The sequence below is a fragment of the Ammodytes marinus genome (genome assembly GCF_949987685.1).
Source record: "Ammodytes marinus genome assembly, chromosome: 19".
Lineage (NCBI taxonomy): Eukaryota > Metazoa > Chordata > Actinopteri > Uranoscopiformes > Ammodytidae > Ammodytes > Ammodytes marinus.
Window position 1 is genome coordinate 14,922,671 of NC_137223.1, and position 21,410 is coordinate 14,944,080.

General features: G+C 41.9%; 1 protein-coding gene across 2 annotated transcripts; it reads right to left on the reverse strand.

Moving 5' to 3' along the window:
• Positions 1–592: 592 nt before the first annotated feature.
• Positions 593–14,061, reverse strand: vegfab (vascular endothelial growth factor Ab). 2 transcript variants are annotated; one of them, XM_080047438.1, is made up of 8 exons: positions 13,448–14,061; positions 11,398–11,440; positions 10,127–10,323; positions 9,288–9,364; positions 7,687–7,719; positions 4,997–5,071; positions 3,210–3,353; positions 593–2,457 (listed from the first exon to the last, which is right to left on the reverse strand). In XM_080047438.1, the coding sequence occupies exons 1-8, from the start codon at positions 13,499–13,501 to the stop codon at positions 2,436–2,438; spliced, it is 645 nt and encodes a 214-aa protein (XP_079903564.1). In that variant the 5' UTR covers positions 13,502–14,061; the 3' UTR covers positions 593–2,435. The 2 variants fall into 2 exon arrangements, with proteins under 2 accessions (XP_079903564.1, XP_079903565.1); XM_080047439.1 differs by lacking the exon at positions 4,997–5,071.
• Between the last annotated feature and the right edge of the window lie 7,349 nt (positions 14,062–21,410).

Genomic DNA, 21,410 nt, shown 5'->3' on the forward strand with positions numbered 1-21,410 from the left:
AGTTTTCCTAGATGTTGCATTGAGTGGCGGCTAAACTTGCACCAGATTTGACTTTTATTAGTTATGCTTTATTTTACAGTGGTTTGCTTGGACTGAATGACGGGGTTGCATTTGTTTGGACAGTTCAAATGTTATGTCTGGCATGGTTTCATAATGTCAATTTTTGCCAAAGATTAATCCAAATACCTACCTATACAAACTGCTTCTGTTGTGTAATTGTGCCAGTTTCTTCCTCTTTACCCCACTACATAACAGGTTATTTTGCTATTATGTAACAGGAAAAAATGTTATCTTAATTGTATTAGTGATCACAACAGTTGGCAGCACTCCTTGACAGTTGTCTGTGGTTAGATTTAACAGACGAAATTACTGCACACTGCTTCAAAGTGCCATTTTATTCATAAGGCTGAATGTCCGTCTGTCATGAAAAGCGTGCAGGAATTTCTTATTTCTCTGATGTATTTCTTTCAGATTACATTCTGCAGAGATTCTTCCTAGACGCGTGAGCATCAAGGTGCTGCACACACAATAAACATGGGAAACTCGCATTGCCTAATTAATTCTCATGAAAACACATCATTCACAACACAGCAACCTTTTCCTTATTTTATATAAAAACAATATCATTTGAAAATAAATATGCTTTACTGTTTTACATAGACACAGAAAACATGTTAATAGTGAAGAAGAGGCAAAGAGAACTAAAAATGAGGGCTCTAAGACAGTATGATGGCAGAGAGGATGCAGATCGTTATCCAAATTTGAAATGGTTGTGTTGTTGTGGTAGTGTATGCTGAGCTGCTAGCAGTAGTTTATTTGTATTAGCATCTTGCAGGACGAACAAAACACAGGTCCGCTACTTACTTAAATACTTAAATACAACTTACTAACACCAACACACAGATGCGCAAATCGGCAAATGCACGTGAACACAAACACACACTCACACTCACTCACACACACACACACACACACACACACACACACACACACACACACACACACACACACACACACACACACACACACACACACACATGCACACACACACACACGCACACACACACACACACACACACACACACACACACACACACACACACACACACACTTACGAACATACAGATACACACACGTTAAAGTTCTACACAGCCCCCTTAGATAAGAGGGGTTGAACAATCCAGAGATGTCATCAGTACACAGGTACACAGGATCCATTTAGGGAATGTTAACAAATCATTTTAGATTTTCTTTCTCTATTTTTTTCTTTTTGTATCATAGAAAGGCACGGTGAGTGTCCGCGCTGAGAATAGCCATCAGTGACCTTACACATGGGGGAGGTGGGGATAGGACAGCTACAGGTACATAACACTGCATATATAAATAGACCAAATTAAATATGGGTAGAAGACTGAATACTGAAATATACTCTATAACATTATAAATTATCTAGAATGGACTATGGCATACAGGGATATTAAGTATGTACACGTTCAGAGAAGAAGATATGTAATCAATGGATTCTGTATTGAGTTCAACAACTAACATAACTACTTTGACAATCCCCTCTCCTGAACAAAGGAAACAAAAAATAATTTAAAAAGCACTCGAAAGATTTCTCAGTACATGTTGTGAGGCACAGTTTTTCAAATGGAATCAAACTACAGTATAGGATGTTTTTCAGTGGTTTTCATGAAGGACATAGCAAAACATCAGATGCTATATTGATAACCAGTATCCCTTTAAAAGTATATGGCCTTCCAGAGTCTCTCCTCCTGCAAGCTGAACACAATAGTAACATTGTGTAAGTCCACGTCAGCCGTGCAATGTCCATACAAGAAAGGAAGCGATATCACGTTAAAGACAGATTCAAGATTTCCATCAGCTGTCCGGGTTGTCCTGCTGTTATATTCCAAAAGCGAGACTGACGAAAAAAATCCATCCATTGAAATGAGAGCGTGACCATGTCCTCTTCAGCCTCACCCGCTGGTTTAGCAGTTAAATATATCTTAGATTGAGAGGTTTTGCAATTTATGATTGACATACAGTACAACCACAGTAGACTCATATCCAGTGAAGTAATTGCATACAATGAATTGACAACAAGACTACACCTGCATCGCAAGCCTGTTAGAAATGCAAAACCACATGGTGCATATTTGCTTTTTGTCAAATGATAGGTTTAGTTATTTGTTTCTGTAGCAGCATAACAATTCTGTACTCTTTTTTTTTCTTCTTTTTATCATGGTCTATATACACACAGATATACAGTGGGAGGAAACTTCAGTTCAGTCTTTCTTTTTGTTCTCTCTCAGTCAGTCCAAGGGGAATGCTTTCCACAGAAAAAGAAGAGCTTACGGTTCAAAGGTCAAAGTGCTGTGCTGTGAAATATCTCAATGTTCCTTCATCTTGTACATCTGGTGCTCAAACCTCTCTCATCTTCGTGGCTTGTCACATCTGAGAAAGGCAGAAAAGGTACATAAAAATCGTTGTCAGAGGCAAGAACATAGCTTCAAACAAATTAGCGTCTTTTTGGAGTTGGCGTGTCTATTTGTGTCCATGTGACGATTGTCCAGCATTTACTTTTAGCTAAATGCTCCAACATGCTCCAACATGCTCACAAGTATCCCTTTGGTGCAAAGCCGGTAGTGTACAGTGAGTTTATCAGAGCTATAAATACTAGCTCTAGTACGTCTGAAAAAACAACAATGCTGAGAGTATCTACCAAAACAATAAAGTTACAGGCAATGAAACTCAAACAATAAGTTAAATTACACTGAAGCGTCCTCTGTAGAGTTGAAACGAACTGTGTAGACTTGTGAGAGAGTGTATACAATTTTCCCTGTCGAGACAATCAATTGAACCACACAACACACTGTTGAGCAAAGTTACATTGCGCCAATGCCACTTGTTTGCAGATTTTCAACGCTGACCACTGACCAGTGACCAGTGACCACTATAAGGGTGGTATAGTATTCATTAATTGGCTGAATTTTATTTGACATTTTCTTGGACAGCGAATGAACATTTCCGTCCGATAGTGGGTCTGGACTTAAAAAAAAAATAGGAGAGGCTCTTAAAGCCCCATGCCCCCCCGCCCCATGCAACCATGGTAATTAAGGTCAATTTTGAATGAGATTTTTGTTGTGTTTGTACCGAAACTTAAACGTTATCCTTAGATTGTGTCTCTCTCAATCGACAGCACTTACTTGCAGGTCCTCTCGTTGAGCTCTAGCTGGCGGTCTTTACAGTATGAATCTGTGTGTTTGCAGGAGCATCGGCAGGTTGCAGGGTCCTGCACGAACAAACGCTTTCTCCTCTCTGAGCAGTGATCACAACATGGCTCACAGACACTGGATGGAGAGAGACAGACACACAGAGGTGGGGAGGAAAAAAGGGAGAGAGGCAGATTATCACCGTGTACAATTACCAACCCACAAGAAAGGCCACCCTAAGGTCACCCCTTCGTATGCTCCAGTTTTACCCTTCCAAGCCACTGCCAAGTCGCACTGCATGTGACAGTTGGGTAGTATTGCACACAGTTTCCCACAGAGCAGACAAATACCCAAGCAGTAAAATTACCCTCCCCCCACACCCCCCAAACCCTGCTTCGTTGATTGGGCCACCAACAAACGCCTTGTATATGTTAGACATGCAGTGAGGAAAAAAGCTCTGGACCGGTTCATGCAACACAAAACGACACCATTGGCTTTATACTGCAGGTCAATGATTGCACACGTCTTGCTCACACTCTTACAAATTCTCGGTAAAGAAGACTCAAGGGTATGCGTGGTGCTCCGTTATGAAATATTTCATTTTATTGAGTAAAAACTTGAAGACTATGTATCCCACAGAGAGACATTCGATTCAGAACAGAGGCGGAAAGTGGTTTAAATGACATTTCTTGGTAAAATGGACAGATGAAGGCTCAGTTACTCCATTGACATCTCTATATACATACGACAAAGAAACACAAGAACATGTATTCTTTCACAGTATATGCGCATTGAAGAAACATTAGATCATCTTTATATTCTTTTGAAATAAAATATGGGTGCTGTTTTAAGAGACAAGAGCAGAGGTAAACAAAGACACAAAACAGTACTTGCTTTACAATTTGCTGGTTTACAAATCTCCCATAGTAAAAGAAAGAAAAAAAAACTCAATAGATAGCCATCACTCATATCTTCACGTTACATAAAAAGTACCAGCACGGGACACCGAAACCTGTTTGTAAAGATGAAAAGAACAAGAGTGGAAAGGAGACGGGTACGAGACACAGCAAGGCAGCACAGACTCAACACTGAACACAGGGCCAAGATTACAATCCCGGTGATCCCAGCACTGATACCAGATCAGTACGAGCCGGTCTGCAAGGCCATGCTGGTGGAGCTGTGATCTGTTTCAGTAGAAGGTTTCCAGTTACAGCCAATGGCCGATCTGTTTATTCCAGCTTCTTTAAACATGACCATTATCAATCATAAAAATTCACTATCTGACGAGATGTGATAGGAGCAACTTTTTTTTCTACTGTTTTCCATGATCCACTGCTGTATCTCATCCCAACCATCGTCCCAGTCTCAGCCACAGAGAGCGATATCCTTGTCAGAACAGGGAGCTGGTAAGGTTGAGGGGGGATAAGATGGGTATTTTGATGGGCGGAGATGAGTTAGGGTTAATTTCTTGTGAGCTGGGAGCACGGCTAGTAGGTCCGCTGCTCTTCCCTGGTTAACAATGTTGTGTAAAGTTTTGCTAAAGCTACACGTTAGCAAAACATGTTAGCACACACGGCTTCTTCGGCGCTGATATTCGGACAATGAAGCAGCACAGGACTGACGAGACAAAGTTAGGACAATGGACGGAAGCAACATGCTAATTGACGGTCAAATTAAGTCCTGCAAGTTAGAAAGGGCAAAAGAGCTCCTCCCAAATTAGCTTAATTATGAGAAGCGCAACACTCAGGTGCAGGTAGGTGGAGAAGGCGGAGCTGACATACGCATCGGGAATTGTTTTGTCACGGTTTTTCTTTCGTTTTCTCTTTTGGCCTTTGCCCTTGCCTTTCCGGGGTTTTCTGCAAGAGAGAGAGGACAACATACGCAGAAAGAGAGAGAAATGCCTGAGAGACTGAGGAGAGATGGACTAAGCTGTTAGGTGATGTGTTTAGAAATTCCCTAAACTAATGGTTGCTAAAACCATTACTGATTAAAAGCATTTATTTTCAAAAATCTATAAATCAAACAGTCAAACAATGAGCCATTCAAACAAGTTATTGTTTAATTTGATTATTGATTGACCTTTGAGATGATCGTTTCCATAATCGCAAAAATGAGAAAGGTGTCAGGCAGTGTTCACATGAATGTACAGAGTGTGATATTTCTAAAATGGACAATTCCTCATGTTTTTCTTAAGGGAGGGATGATATCAATTCAAATATTGAAGCGCAGAAAAATGCAGCCCCTTTGGTGAACTGTTTAAAAAAAAGAGTTACTTCTTAAAAGGAGCGACCAATGAAATGTGTTCTGATCCGTGAAGATTCAAAGACACACCCACACTAATGCAGCTTATTGTAGGTGCTTTCCACACATCCTGTAGTGTGAATGGGGTGATATCAAATGTTCCATGTAAAAACCCGCTTTATTGTCCAACTTAAACAATCTGTTTTTGTGAAACAGTACAATGACTTTGCAGGATGTGAGCGATTAATAGTTTGACATGTTGGCTTAGCTCACAGTTCCGAATGTTCCCAGATGGATTGGGGACAATAAACTTGAACTTCACCAAAACTGCATCTTTCTGCATATCTGGGTCACCTCTTTATGGCTGATTCAACTTGTTTCAGAACACAGAACAATGAGAACAAGCTTGTAAAGCAGGCACCTGGAGTTTCACAGGTGCGGGGTGGATTAAAATATAGGGGGTGTGTTCAAAATACAAGCTGGGTTGCATAAACTGTACAAGATGTAGCTTACACAACTAAATAGGAAACTTTTGCTATACTAAAATTGTTACCTCACCACGATTAGCTTCCGGACAGTTTCGGGTTGCAATATTGGCATTGTCAGTAATCAATACATCATTAAAGACGCCATAGAGTCAAACGTAGCCCCTTTTGGGACCTCAGTATTCTATATATTAATCCCTGATTTGGTCACATTAGCAAAGCTCTATGGGGTAGTCTAAACATCATTTCGTCAGTTTGTTATCCAGCAGCAGGTTGGTTATTTAATAGTACTGTATTACTATGATCAGATGTCTGCTTTCTGCTCAGAATGATAAAATGTTTTCCTACGGAAAAAATATCCGTTGAGAAAGGTTTGTTGCGCAGGCTGTGCATAGGCAAAGAAGTGCTTTGAGCAAAATTCTAAAGGTAGCATAGTAACATGATGACAATGGCAATGCTATCATGTTGATGTTTAGTACCATGTTCATCTTAGTTAAGTATGTTAGCATGGTATAATTTGCTAGTTAGCATTAAACACAAGTACAGATGAGGCTGATGGGAATGGCATTAGTTTTGCAGGTATAAGTCATAAACCAAAACCTTTGACCAAATGATGGCGCTATATGAAGGCGTTCCTTTCCTGCAATTCATCCTCTGTGCAGACCATGAATGTGTTTTCCAAACCTCCTGTAAATCCATCTCATAGCTGAGGTCACAAACGATGCTAGGTCCAACCCAGCTGGGATTGGATGACCAATATGACGCCATTTAATAAAAATATCCAACAGGATGCAGCTGATGTGTTGTAAATGTAAGAATTTCCTTCTTTTACTTGTTCACAAGGTTGACGCCCTCAGCAGAATGACTCACCCTAACAGACCTCCGGTGACTTGTCACCACTGAGAGGTCAGAGGCCAGCGTTAAAGCTAACATGAAAGTATGAAAGCATCAGAAACAGGAGTTGAACGACCCCAGGACTGTGGCTTTGTAGACCCACGCCACCACAGCGGGACTCGTAAACAGTTAAGGCAAGGTTAAAGAGGAGGTCTCAAAACTATAGCCCTTATCTATATGACGAACGACCTGACATAAAGTCAAAATACAACCACTGTGCACTTCAAAGATATTAACGACTGTTCGCAGACGGGGGATTAAGGAGTTTTTAATGACCCTCAGCACAATGACGCCTGTTGCGTGGGAAGCAAAGGACCTTAAACACAAAAGTTAGCCAGGTCTTCAAAAACACTGTTATCTATGTCAGAGCAGTCCCTAACAGGAGTAACAGCAGTTAAGTGGGAACAGTAAAGGAGAGAGGTGAGGAATGTAAAGATAGAAAAGGTGTAATGGACGGGCGTAGGGGAGGGTAATGACCTCGTGAAATGTCACTCATTCACCTGGATAGATTGAGCTGGTATTCCCCCTTTTATCACCTGAGAGCTCCATGTTCATCTACTTGCCTGTTGTTGTGTGTTTCTTTGTATGATGTATTACAGTTTTGTGCGTGTTTGAGTGTGTCTATGTGAAAGGAAATGGAGTGTCAGAGGAATACAGGGGCGAGTAAATAACATATGGATCAATCAAGTAAGAGGGAGCATGTGTGTTGATGTCATACAGGCCGAGAGCCGAGGACGAACAAGGGCGAGAGTTTGTTTTTGCAGCGAAACAGGAAAAAGATCAAATCTCAAGTCCCCATTGTGTCTCCTGAAAAAACCCACTGTCCATGCATAAAAGAGTTCGGTACTCACTTTTCTCTCTGTTCTTTCACGTCTGTCTTCTTTCTGAAAGGCGGGGACAAAACATCATGGCATTAGATCACAGCATGCTGTTGTTTCCTGGTAAACAGATACATATCCAGATCATCAGAGACCAGAGGCTCATTATCCCTATACGTGGGCTCACATCAATCTTCTTCAAATCATGTTACATCATCATCCTTTACCAGAACCTTTGCAGCATTTTTCTAGGTTTATGGCAGTGTACACACTCACAGACACACACAAACACATGCCTACAATAGCAGGTTGTCAGGTTTGTTTCACTCCTCGTCCATGTGACTACTCTTTGCTGATAACAGCGTGTGGAGCAATGTATTTGCTGACACAAAGTTAGCACAAAGTGTTAGGGAAAAGTATTCCATTGAAAGGAGTGACGGAGACACAGCCAAGTTTCTATTTGTGAGATGGGAACAATAAATCTACATTAATATACTGAATGAAGCGTGTACAGTATATGAACAATGCTAATATGGTGCCTGCACTGGATTCAAATAGCCTTCCTTTGCATAACTGATTGACTGGAAATGGTGAAGCATGTAGTCCAGTGTTACTTTTGGTACATTGGTATGAGCCTCACTGCCCACTGTTTACTCTCCTGCTGCTGAATCAGAGCTGTATTAAGTGAATGCTGATTGCAGTATGGCATAAAATGAACATGATAATAATAATAATACAATAATAAAAGTACAAAATGTGTGTATTTAATGCACTACACTCAGCTGGTTCACATTATTTGTTTTTCTGACTCTTCCTATACTCTTATAGCAGTGACTTGGTGATCTGTGAATGAATTGTGCTAAATAGAGTAATCACAGCCTTTATAGAGGTGCCCTAAACATTTATAGTAACACATTATTGCATTTACCATTAGGCAATAACAGACCATAGAAAGTTCATTGACATTTTTTTTTATAGTCAGGGGCTGTACAGACTTTCTACAGTTTTGATGGCTCTGGAAAGAGGCATTAAATCATTGCAGTCAGAGCTTGGTCTTCTGCCAATAATCCTCCCATTAATGTTTGTTTGCTTTATAGATTTCCCTTAAAACGTGGGAGGGTGACGCCTGTGTCACACAGCTCAAATCTCAGGCAGCCATCGTTGTGATCTCAATTTTGACATGACATCAGGAGCTAAGGCAAAGACATGTGACATAGCTGGTCATGATTGTCCCTGGATGGTCACACGAGTAGAGGATGATATAAAGATGCAATGTTGACTTTTTCCTTGTTTCACTTTTGTGAGCCATCCAGTTCTTTTCGTGGGAGTCAAGAACCTGTGGCTAATTCTAATTCTCCTACTGGTTATGTTAGCTACCAATCAAAACAAAAGACTAAAGTAACACGCTGAAGATGAACTAACCTGCTCAGCTTTTCTTTTTAAAGACCAGCGGAGTTCAAGAGGCGAAGATAAGGTGTTAAACTGCCTGATATGCATATCTGTTAAATGTGTCGGAAAACCATAACTTTACATGACACATTCGGTCGACCTCTGCACTGCCTCCCAAACATACAGTGGTTAGTAACTCATGTACATGGTGCATGTTTGCAGTGTGTGTGTTCAGGGTTTCTTACCTACACTCACATGCGCTGTGTTCTGAGAAACTCATAAAAATATCGTTTTGTTGCCTTTGGGGTTTTATTCTTTTAATCTGTAAGAGAAGAAAAAGAGAGAGAGAGAGGGAGAGAGAGAGGGATAAATTGTCACACAACTGAAAGAAGCATACGTTGATCTACAGTTATTCTACAACGGTCAGTCAGGACGGACACGGAACAACAAAAGGTCACACAGAAAGGTCACTTTGGACTGAGGGGTTTCACTTCAAATGAGAAAAAGAGAATCTAGAATTAAGTTTTACAAGTCTGGGATTGGTCTTCATGCAAACTGAAGGGGTGAAAAAAATGGCAGCGGACGAAACATCAGATGTGTGTGGATCAATGAGGAGACTCAAATGAATACATGAAAAAACATAAATGCCATGTTTTGCCATATACTCACAAGCATTTTCTTGAGCAGGCTTTCTGGGAACTTTGGTCAAAAATGTGCAGCAAATTTGGATGGAAACCTGACTACAGACTATAAAAAAAGGTGAGCAACCATAACCGAGAGGTGTAAAGTTCAAAAAAGAGCTTTGATCGGCCCTTTCTCAGTGATCCATAGAACAGACTGACACCTCGTGCACAGAGAACCCAGAGGTGTGGACGGACTCTCTCCGAGGAGCAGGGGTGAAAGTGAAAAAAAGGGGGCAAGTACAGGGTTGACATTTTTGTCACAAAAAGGTCAAGGATACAGCGGGGGGTCACTTCCAGCCCTTTATACCAGTCCCAACCCTGTGAACCCCACAGCACAAATCACCCCCCCCCCCCCCAAAAAAAAAGAAAAAAGTAATGCTGTTGTAAATAACGCTGCTGACCTCCATTGTAATGTTATAGCTGGACGTGGGCATGCACTGCAGCATCTCATCATTGCAGCAGCCGGCACAGCGCGTCAGCACCACACAGGACGGGATGAAGATGTGCTCCACCTCCTCCGGATACTCCTGCAGAATCTCCACCAGCAGCTCCCGAGGCTGACACAAACTCTTGTTGTACACCTCCATTAAAGGGATCACTGGGAGAGAAGAGTCACAGCATACGGGGGTTACATAAAATGGCAGCGGGTGCTCTAGTCTAAACCATTGACTCTTGAATGCTACAGTGCTACAGTAACAATAACACACACCTAAAAGGAGACGTGCATTTCAAAAATGCTGGCAGGCTTACAAAGGGAGTCACGGTGGAAGGAGATGAAACACACACATACAGTACATGCACACACACGTCTCACTTTCTATTATTGCATTGAAAAGCACTTGGTTTATACACGTTATCAGGTTCTGTAAAGGCAAATTATGTTGTGCAAATTCCAAATGGAATTAACTAGTTCTCTCTCTGTATATGTTTATATATATATATATATATATATTTTGTTGCAACATCTCCTGCCTCTAATAATGGCTGGATTTGAGTGTCACCTCGTTTGCATACCTCTAACTCAGCTCCAATGTGAATCAGTTCACCTACAGCTGTACAGTACTAGCCAATAGCCTGCTTTTCACCTTGAGTCTACTCTCCCCCCCCCCCCCCCCTTCTCTCTGTCTTTGCAGGAGTTCTGCTCTTGAGAAAGATATTAGCACACAAGCAGACAACACCCCCAAAACACCACCCAGGGCCTAAAACAACCCCCAGCCTGACAGCCCTCTGGGAAGCCAAACCAAATACACAGAGCCTGAACAATATCATGAATTTCAGCTTCTGATTGTCCAAGTTAGATTGGGCAACGCAGGGATTGTGCAAAATGAAATTGTGGGCCAAGAGGGTGACATTCCTTTCTATAAAAGAGTCTGGTCACCATAACATTTCCCCAGCTTAACCTCAAACAAGAAGGAATGCTGTACAGGAGGAAAATGTCCAAGTGTTGAGATTTAGTGGGGTAACTGCTCTCACTTACTAAAAGGGAGTTTTTTTTTGTTGGGGGGGGGGGGGAGGGTAAAACTGGACAGGGTCAAACTTGTCCACCAGGAGGCGATAATTTCCCTTTAATGTGTCAAGGTGAACCTCAAACCAGCCCTTTTCTATTTGGCTGTGTGCCAGCCAGGGAGCCCAGTGCAGACTGTATTCCCACGCTGCCCTGTGGGACACCTACCGTCATGTGGACCTCTTTCTGTTTCCTTCGGTATGTGGGCACTCTGCAAGGAGAGAAAGAAACAAAAATGCAAGCTGTTAGTTACAGTAGATTGTGCATGAGCTCAGAATAACCCTGCCATTTCCCCTTTACTTATCCACAGCTGTACAGCAAATATATGTAATGTTGACCTCTGTCAGGCTGTAGAAATCACATTATTAGTCATATCCTGGGCTGGACTAAACACAATTGGGGGTCAATAAGTCATAATGTTTATTCTCTATATTCTATAAGCATCAAAAACATAAGAGCATGGTCCTTATCCTACACCACATCTGGGAATGTTTTCACAAAACTGACATTTTGAAGTAACAGTTCAGCCAAGAGTTTATAATATATTTATCAAAATTGATATAATTACTTCCTCAGTTAAGTTGTCTGTAGAACTATCATACAGTAGGCTATACATTGCTATATGGGGTGTATAAGGACTTACATGGCTAAATAGTTGACCAGAAGTACAATGTACCAAAAAAGGTGACCTAAATTCTACCACAGCAGCCATGTAAAAAGAATCTCGTAAGCAGTTGAATAACTGAGTAGGTTTAGTTTCAGCTAGCCTGTCCTTTCATGTGTAGGCTACCTCCGCCGCCTCTTGGCTACGCGGGTTAATAACCGTTGCCATTAAAACCGGGAAGAATTTCAGCCTGCTACTTTCCCTCACAGGGGGTTGCTGTCACCACACCAGTCAGACCACAAAGCATTCTGGCAGCTTTCCATCCGTCCGCGCATTACGCACAACTGTCTCGGCCTTCACGCACGCGTGTCCCCTTCTCTCTCTCCCTCCCTTTCTCACATACATGCGCGCACAACTGGCGCAATAATGAACCAATATTGCGTGAGATCAAGTCCGGTATAGCACCGGCTTGTATTCAGTGAGAAACTTTCCCATTGCTTTCTTAAAAAAAAAAAAAAAAAAAAAAAAAAAAGGGAGCTGGTTGTGTGGGTTCCGCTGACTCCACCCCCTTCTGGTGGCGTGAGAGGGTCCAACCTTGTGGTCCGAGGGACCCCAGCCCTCCAGAAAAACCACTAAATACAGTAATATTAATGGATGGGTGTCAAGCTGCGAACACGAGTGATGATAGGCTGACTGACAATGAGCAGCTGAGGCAGCATCCTGATACTATTCAGCGTTGATTGGGTGGCTTAGCTGTCATTAAATCAACCAGTTAGTTAGATAAACGCTTTACTGGACATTGGTGGGGAAATATTCTATAAACTTTGGGCTGGGACGCTCGATAGGGAAATATGTAATCTAACTTCCACCAACCTAAAAACGTCTTTGCTTCTTGCTAGGTGGCAAACTCCATTAAGAAATATTCCTTCAAAGTCCGATCATGTTGCTGGAAAATATTGGTGTTGCGTCGCTGTGTGTGTGGTTCCCCCCCCCCCCCTTTCCACCTTGAAACCTTTGCTCAAAAGCCTCCCCGGGCACGCTGCACTTGATTAATGATTATATGGAAAACGAATTATAGTGCGCTCTCAAACGGCCATTAAAATTCTCGAGATTATATTCGGCCCGATTAGCTCCGACAAACGGAGTGCGAAGTTTCAGAGTGAAAAAGTAGCAATTGCTCCTCATTGAACAACGCGAGGAGTCACAGTGCCAGGAACCTGAACCTGCTCACATGTCCTAATTCAGAATGGAGCCGCTGCGCCTTTAAAGCGTAATAATATCTCCATGGTGGTTTAAGAGCAGGCCTGCAATCACCCAGCGTCAAACTTCACAACACTGTTTTAAGAAAATCATCACATGCCGCATTTGCCACTCAAAAAGCGCACCACCCGCGAGTGCGTGGGTAAGGTTTATGTAGTGTTGCCCTAATGGCTGTTAAACCCTCCCCAACGCTGCTTAACATTTCGGCTTGTTCAAACACGAGCGATGACCTAGCCAGAGGAAAGGCAAGGACGAGCTACACATTAATGACTAGTGGCTACATTTCGCAAATAGAGGTCGACTCATGTTCTCTGTCTTTTTTTCTTTTTGCTCGCTGAAACACACACGACTCACCTTGACAGCTGACAGCGTCAAAAATAATAGTGTCAAACTGTCAATAAAGTTCATGGTGTTGGAAATCCAATCCAAAGGCAGGCGACGTTTTAAAATCCAAGAGGCCAATGTGGCGATTTGTTCTCAAACATGAAGTTCACAATAACCAGTACAACAACAATAACACAAGTGCACCGGCTAAAACTCTAAATAAGGGGCAGGGGGTTGTAATGGCAAATCCATGTTGGTCCCAGGGTCGGAGCATACAATCCTTTGCCCATAACTTCTTCCTTCTCAACTGTTGCCCAAAATCTTCAAGATATCCAGAAACACGAAAATCCAAGACGCAAAACGTCTCACATTGTTCCGCAGCAGACCTTTATTCTCTTGCAAGGGAATAGCAATCCACATTACAAAAGTAATCCCATGCTTGTTGCGCCAGCCGTCTCCAAGTATCTGTCCATTTGAAACTTGTAGCCTGCTCCTATGTGCAACTTGAACCGATGGACCAGGGTGACGTTCAGTGAAAACGAAAACCTTCCCACTCGTCCAGCACAACTTTGCCAATGTGCTCTGGGTGTTTTTTTAATTCCTCTGTCACTGCGCACTCTCCGTTTCGACAGAACGCGTCCACCTCTGCCTCGGTCTCTCTATACTCTGACTGTACAGTGGCGACTACTCCGCGGTCCGGGGACGTGGATGATTGGTGGATCATTAAAACAGGGTAGGTGTGTCCTCTATGGGCTGATGTAGAGCACTGCGCGGCTACTCTCAGTCTTTTTTTAATCTTCTTTATTTTTTTAATCTTTTTTTTTTACAAAGTTTCACCTTTAAGACACACCACCCGAGCTCAAGTACCGGTCAATTTTTTTTTTTGTTATTTTATTTGAGGAAAAAAAATATTGGTTGGTTTGGTCATTTATAGTCATACATACTTGTGTCACCGGCTGTCCATGCCTTTGAAACATTTCCTTATCCCCACACACAATGTATGCTGCATATTTGACGCAGCTTTAAAACCCCTATCACAGATTCACAACCTAATAACAAACAGCAACTGTTAAAGGATGTTATGGCTGGACTGTGTTGATATATGTTGCTCTGAGCAGACCTGGGTTCTGTGGCGTATTAAGTCTTTCAATGAAGGCTATCCGCATTGCTTTTTGTGATAAGGACATAATTAGTGAACACACTTTATTTCACACACAAAGGATAAGACTGTATGACCTTGGATGCTCCCATTGTGTCATGTTTAGCGTTTTACTTCAAGGTGGATTTTTAAACAAAAGAGGCAATAATTAAAAAAAAATTCACAGCTTTAATGCGGTCACTGAGGGATGCTTTCCTTAAAAAAGAAGAAAAGAAAAGAAAAAGGAAAATAAACACCTTTCCATGAAAGAGGACACCTTACTTGCCGGCTCGGGAGAGCGTGTGTGCCCGGACACGTAGCCCTAGGTGTGTACGCGTGCGTGCACCAGGCAATGTTGACGACAGTCATCAGCCGCAAGTCAGGAGTTGTTGCTGCGGCGCCGATCGGCACGTGCACACTCATGGAAAGTAACAATATGCGCATCGTAACTGCCTCCCCCTCACTGGCGGACGAATGACTTTCTACTTAATGTCCCGGTCTGACGGAAGCCAACTGACCGGTCTTGGCTGACCAATTTATTAATCTTTTATTTATTAATATAAGATGAGGGAGCAAGAGGAAAAAAGAGTCAGTGAGCATTAACGATGCAAACACGCTGATGAATAGATGAAGAGACTATAGTGAGGCATCCATTATCATGATTGCAGACTTTGATGTTGAGGATGATGAAGTTGATAAGGACAACATACACAGCCTTCTTCATTCATATGTAGCCTATATGTCACTGATGGAGAGGTTTCCCATATTGTCAACCAGTGGCGTTTCCAGGAAATGTTGACTGGGGTGGCCATCGCACACCTGAATGAATAGCATGTGATATGCTGTATAACCAATTCAAAGATGATTTATAATCCCAAATGCCCTAATCATGTTAGTATCTATTGTAATGTTTGTCAGAAAACTAAACCCCTGAAGGGGGGTCTGGGGGCATCCCCCCCAGAAGATTTGTTTGTGTTTTTAAAATGTAAGCTAAGCATTCTGGTGAAGAGGATAAAGAAAAAAGTCAACATTTATTTCAGTTCAGATGAATAGTACAATTAGTAAAACAACATAACTTGCTAGCAGCCAGATGCCTAACAACTGGACAGAGGGACGGGTGACCACTAGCTTTTGACCAAATATCTTGCTAAAAAAATAAACCTTTATTTATGAAATTCTGCCCTTACTAAGAACATGTGACACTTGCTAAATACAAACTTTTATTTTTTTATTCAGATTTAAAAAATCTGCTGTGGCACGTGCCCATACACGTGCATGGGTGGCACGCGTGTCACAAGCACACTTATGCTGTTTTCAAGACCTTTGCTGACCAGAGACCAGCTCTAGTGGCCACAGTCCTACCATTAATTTAGTACTTGAAAATTGCAAAATGATCTCATATCAGTGGATTGGAGTGTTTGTGTGATGAACGTGGCAACTACCTATAAAAAAAAAGTTAAGAAAGAAAATAATAAATACTAGGGCTGTCAAGCGATTAAAAAAATGTATCTAATTAATTACAGGCTCTGTGATTAATTAATCTAAATTAATCGCATACTTATATGACACTTTTATGTCTGTTTATAAACAACTGTATAGGCTACCGTTCGTCTCTCTCTCTCTCTCTCTCTCTCTCCCCCGTCTCTCGTAACCTCTGTCTCCTCCTCTCAGCCAGGTTTCTACATGAAATACATTTAGGAACTACTAGCGCCGAAAAAAAACACAAAAAACATGCAGGCTAAATGACGACTGTCTATCTCCCACAACAGACAGCGCTGCACTGCCACAGGTGCGGTGCGCATAGCCTATGCCGACTCATTCACCGTCCTACTCATAGCCAAAAATATTGACACACACACACACACACACACACACACACACACACACACACACACACACACACACACACACACACACACACACACAAATGAGGAAAAAAGACAGGCATATGCTAGGAAGAGTGAGAGGGGGCGGGTGTGTGGAAGATTGAGAGATACTGTTTTGAACCTACATTGTTAATTAGGCACCGCTAAATCAATAATGCACAGACACTGCGAAGAATAACATAAGACGTATTCCTACCTTCATGCTTATTTGCCTGGGGCAGCCCATAACACATCCATAGAGCCCTCGGCTCGGCCCCTTTCCCCTGCTTCTTTCTTTACTCTTTAATCCCGTGCGGGCCGTGTCCGCAAGCTACAGTGCAGCTCCGCTATCGCCTCACCTCTTTTGCACCGGGTCAAAGGGCAATATAGAAGTGCGATTAATCTGCGTTAATTTTTTTAATCGCATTAATTTTTCTGTGATTAATTAATCGAAATGAACGCGTTAATTTGACAGCCCTAATAAATACATATCATCTCTGAACTAGGCTACATATCAGGAAAAAAAAATATTCCAAAAAACAAAAAACAAAAAAAAACATCCGAACTGGGGGGGCCACTGGGGTGGCCAGTAAGATTTCAGATGGGGCCATGCCCCCCCCTAGAATCGCCACTGTTGTCAACGTTAGTAAAAGCAGCAAAATCAGACAATATATGGAATACAAGCAAAAGTCCTTTTAATAAACATTATGCTAAAGTAAAGTCATAAAGTGTAAGCAAAAATATTACACAGCGTATAAAAAGTAAAAATAAAGCAAATAAGGATGATATTATTATATCATTGGATAATCACAATTGATGCATTAACCCTTAAACAGTAGCCCACTTTATGTGGCTAGTTGGCATTGAACTAATATAGCCTACTGTTAAGTCTATAAGAACTCACACTTGTATAATTCGGTCATGTGTTCTGGGTTTAAAATATGACACCTGATAAACAGAGGGGAGTGAAACTAAACTAACATGAGGCAGAAATACTCAAAACGTGTCAAAAGTGGAGCACATGACTTTGGACCACTGACCACTAACCACTGAAATAGTTTGATTCTTTCTTTTTGTCTGCTTGTTGTTGGCTAAAAGCCTCAAAAGTCAGAGGCAAAAAATTGACTAATGTTGGAAAAATACATTCAGTGTATTCAATTGCTCACTCTTTTTGGTGACTTAAAATAGTAAAAAAAAGAGAAAGAAAGGCCCCTTCAAGGCTGCATTACTGTAAGTGTGTGAAATGTGCAGGGCCATGCCAACAATCTCCAAACCATATGTCAGATGTGTTTTCTTTTAACAATCATATCTAAATGGGAGTCACTCAGATGCTCTTTGACATGCTATGTCTGTGACATCACCAGAGATAATTTTTGGGTTGTGAGAGCTCCACATAGTAGTGATGCCCTCTGCTGGAACAACAGCCCACTGCAAGACTACCAATGCCTCCAGCACACTGACAGATTGATAGACACAAAGGAAGTGGAAAGAGCTGATAAGCATGTAATGATGTGAATTTGCAGTTTTGTGTCTGTGCATATTGGGCCTGCTTGCTACCACTCATACCTTACCCTGAGTGTAAATGGAAAGAGGGAGAAAAAAAAGAGAGAAAGAGAGAGAGAGAGAGAGAGAGAGAGAGAGAGAGAGAGAGACACACACACACACACACACACACACACACACACACACACACACAATGCTACTCTACAGTGAGGGAGAATTGAGACATGATGGTGCAGGAAAGCAGAGAGGCAGAGTGAGGATGAGGTGATATAGGAGGACTGGAAGGAGAAAGGGAGCTTTTAGGAAGGGTTGTCTTGTAACTGAAACTGAAGCAGTCCAGAGTTCCTTGGCTCATGTATACATCCAAGGTTTAATTGAAGAATAACACTTGGGTTCATTAAGGGTGTCACCAAGCTCCTGTTTCTGCTGACTCAGCGTGTGTGTGTGTGTGTGTGTGTGTGTGTGTGTGTGTGTGTGTGTGTGTGTGTGTGTGTGTGTGTGTGTGTGCATGTGTGCGCTCAAGTGGACCAGCTTACAGTGGAGACAGTACATGGGTGAGTGAGTGTATCCCAGTTTGTGCTGACTATATGCATACACATGCCTAAAACACACACAGACTTTAATGAAAGGGTTCTTTCCTAAAAGTACAACAAACAGCCTCCCCTGCATCGGTCTGCACAATGACGCACATTTGGAAACGTCGCCATGGCACCAGGGTGATTCCTATTTCTGCTGATTGGACCGCAGTCAGCAGCCATACTCTTCTGTCATATACATATATTTTCAGAACAGACTTGGTCGAAATGGAATATAATTTTCATTGTTTAGTATGTTTAAATTAGTGTATAATCACTTGAAAATAAAAGTTGTTTCTTTGAAGGAGTGTTTCAGATCTACGCCGGAGCGGGGCATGCCCCCCTGATGCCCCGCCATGTTTCTGTACAGTAGCACAGAACGAAGGTTCTCCTTATATGTTTTAGTGGGTGTCTGCCGGAAATGCATCTGTGGGAAGAAGAAGACAAAGTACTATAAGATAAAAATCAATACATCTTCAATTCATAACTTGATTTTGAGGCAGTGTTGGATGATGCCATCTTCAGAAACTAGCTTCCTGTCCTTGAAAGCCACCGTAGCTTCAATAAATTCTCTGAATGGGAGGGGCAGCATTTTCAATCTTATCGTTCATGTGTAGACAATTACCAAAAGTTTTGACTTTTCCCCCTTCATAGACATACAATTATCACGTTTAGAAATGTTTTACACTTGTGCAGAACTTACATTTTTATTGATTATGATTTCCCTCTGCAGAAACAGCAGTGTGTGTGTGCATGTGAGGATGAAAGTCACATTGTTTAAATGTATAATGTAACAGAGGCATTCCATTACCCAAAGCCTAATGGCTCACTGCCACACTCTTTTATCACCTGGCACCAAATTAGACATTCTTCCTCTCTGCTCCCTCTCCTCCTTTCCGCCTTGTACACTCCCTTCTGTGTGGAGTCTGTGCCTCTTGGCGAGTGTTGGTGAGAGCGTGAGCTGCTTGTAAGTGTGTGTGGAGGGGAGTGATTCGCTCAGCAAGGTGCTTCAGACGGGGTTATCAGAGTCAACCTCTTCACCAATCTTATATAAATGATCCAGGAATTAACCTCTGCGGTGTTCCCCCGATAATGTGTTTTGATAACCTTCACTATCAAACAACATGTGACCCAGATGCATACGTGGGCACGCACATACACATACCTGACACATTAAAGGAGAAGTAAGTGATGTGGTCCTTTTAGCTATAACTTCCTGTCAGTGACTGCAGTTAGCAGTCCCCTCCCTCGTCCCTATATCACCACTACATGAATGCGCAGTGACCCGCCTCTTTATAGCGCTCTGTCTCCTGATTGGATAAAAACGTGCGGAATACTCGCACATTTTTTCTGGCAATTACTGCAAAGCTGAAAGATTGGGAGACTTGTGTTATGAACTGTGCATACTGTTTAAGTGATTGCTGAATGAATATAGAGTGATTTAACACTTATATTAACAAAAAATATCACTTACTTCTCCTTTAATGAGATGTATGAGTACGTGTGTGACCTGAGTGTGACCTGTGGTAGGCTGTAGCTAAGGGCCCATTATGTACGTACAAAATGAGTGTGTCTCTTGAGGGTTTTGAGAGAAAAAAAAGTTTCAGGAATAGATATGTGTGTAATGCACTTGAAAAAGTACTCCTGAAAGAATCTTTGTGTCTTATCAAATCCCTGGGACAGAGCAACTCTTTCTGTTTTTTTTTTAGTAACCTAGTTGCCAAATGTCACTCCGCTCCTCACTGAAAACATCTGACGGCCACTTGGACTTGACGTTGCCGCAGACGGCTTCACTCTCCGCTGATAGCAGGGCGAATAAATCATCAGTCAAAACTGTGCTGTGACTGCTGACCCTGCCCAGCTGTGGGGAGCGTGCCACAACGAGGCAGCACACGTCCACCCGACCTTCATTAACCCTCCTCCATCCTGCTCTCTTACTGGGATGAGCAGATAAGTGGATGCATTTAGATGAAGTAAGAGCAAACGTTCAAGTGCTCAAATAAGCAGGAAAAACGGTTTCCCCTCTTCCTCTCCTGAGTACATTATTCGTCCTTCTGCCTTTGCGAGCCATGTACTCCACACCCCCCTTCACCACTTTAACTTCTCTCCACTTTCAGTTTGTCTCCTTTTCGCTGAGTTCCAGTAAGTGAGTTGTGTGTTTTTTTTTGTTGTTGTTATGTACTCTCAGTCACAAAAGTCAGTTCAAAGAGTTCATAAGCCTATTTGGTCAGTAAGGAAGAAGAAAAATGATAGGAGGAAAAGAGCGAGAGTGTACTGTGCATTCAACGGACCAAAGGCAAGACCTGTCAACATTGATCATATTCTAATATGTTGGGGCTAGTGCTGAAGGGCTTCATGTTCAGGAAGTCTCACAGCACGAAAAGGGCATATATGGGGAGTTAATGTATCCAAAGAGTAAAAGGCCACCACGGTGTATGAGTTCAGGTCAGTTAAAAAGTTACAGTGTATCTATAACTGCTTACTTCAAATGCTATTTTTATCCTCTTGGCTTCCCGACTAATAGTTTTCCAATTTAAAGTACAAATCCATGGAAGGTTTTAGAATGTGTTACAATTGTTCCCATTTCCCCGGAGAGGAATTTTGAAAAAATCTTCCTGTTACCATAAGACCAAAACAGGTCATACCAATGTCTTTCCAAGATGACACACATTGGGACTTTCCGATCTGCTCTCCCACTTATTAAAGTATAAACAAGCAGGCAACGGAAGGCCTTGTGAGCTCTGCTTTCTCAGTCCATCCCAGAATTTAAATTTATTTAAAACTTCTGGTTTTCAGCACTGACCGATGCGGACTTGTTTGATATCACTTGAGGTGAATCACTTGCTGAATTTCAAATGTTAATTAACTTTTTTCATTTATGCAGTAGTACCCCCTTAACCTATTAACAGTTG

Bases quoted from the DNA above. Each gene is read 5' to 3' on its own strand.
- vegfab (XM_080047438.1), bottom strand. From the start codon at position 13,501: ATGAACTTTATTGACAGTTTGACACTATTATTTTTGACGCTGTCAGCT. The intron at 11,441-13,447 runs GTGAGTCGTGTG...CTCTCCTTGCAG, and splicing joins TGACGCTGTCAGCTGTCAAG to AGTGCCCACATACCGAAGGA. The intron at 7,720-9,287 runs GTAAGAAACCCT...CCCGCCTTTCAG, and splicing joins CACAGCGCATGTGAGTGTAG to AAAGAAGACAGACGTGAAAG.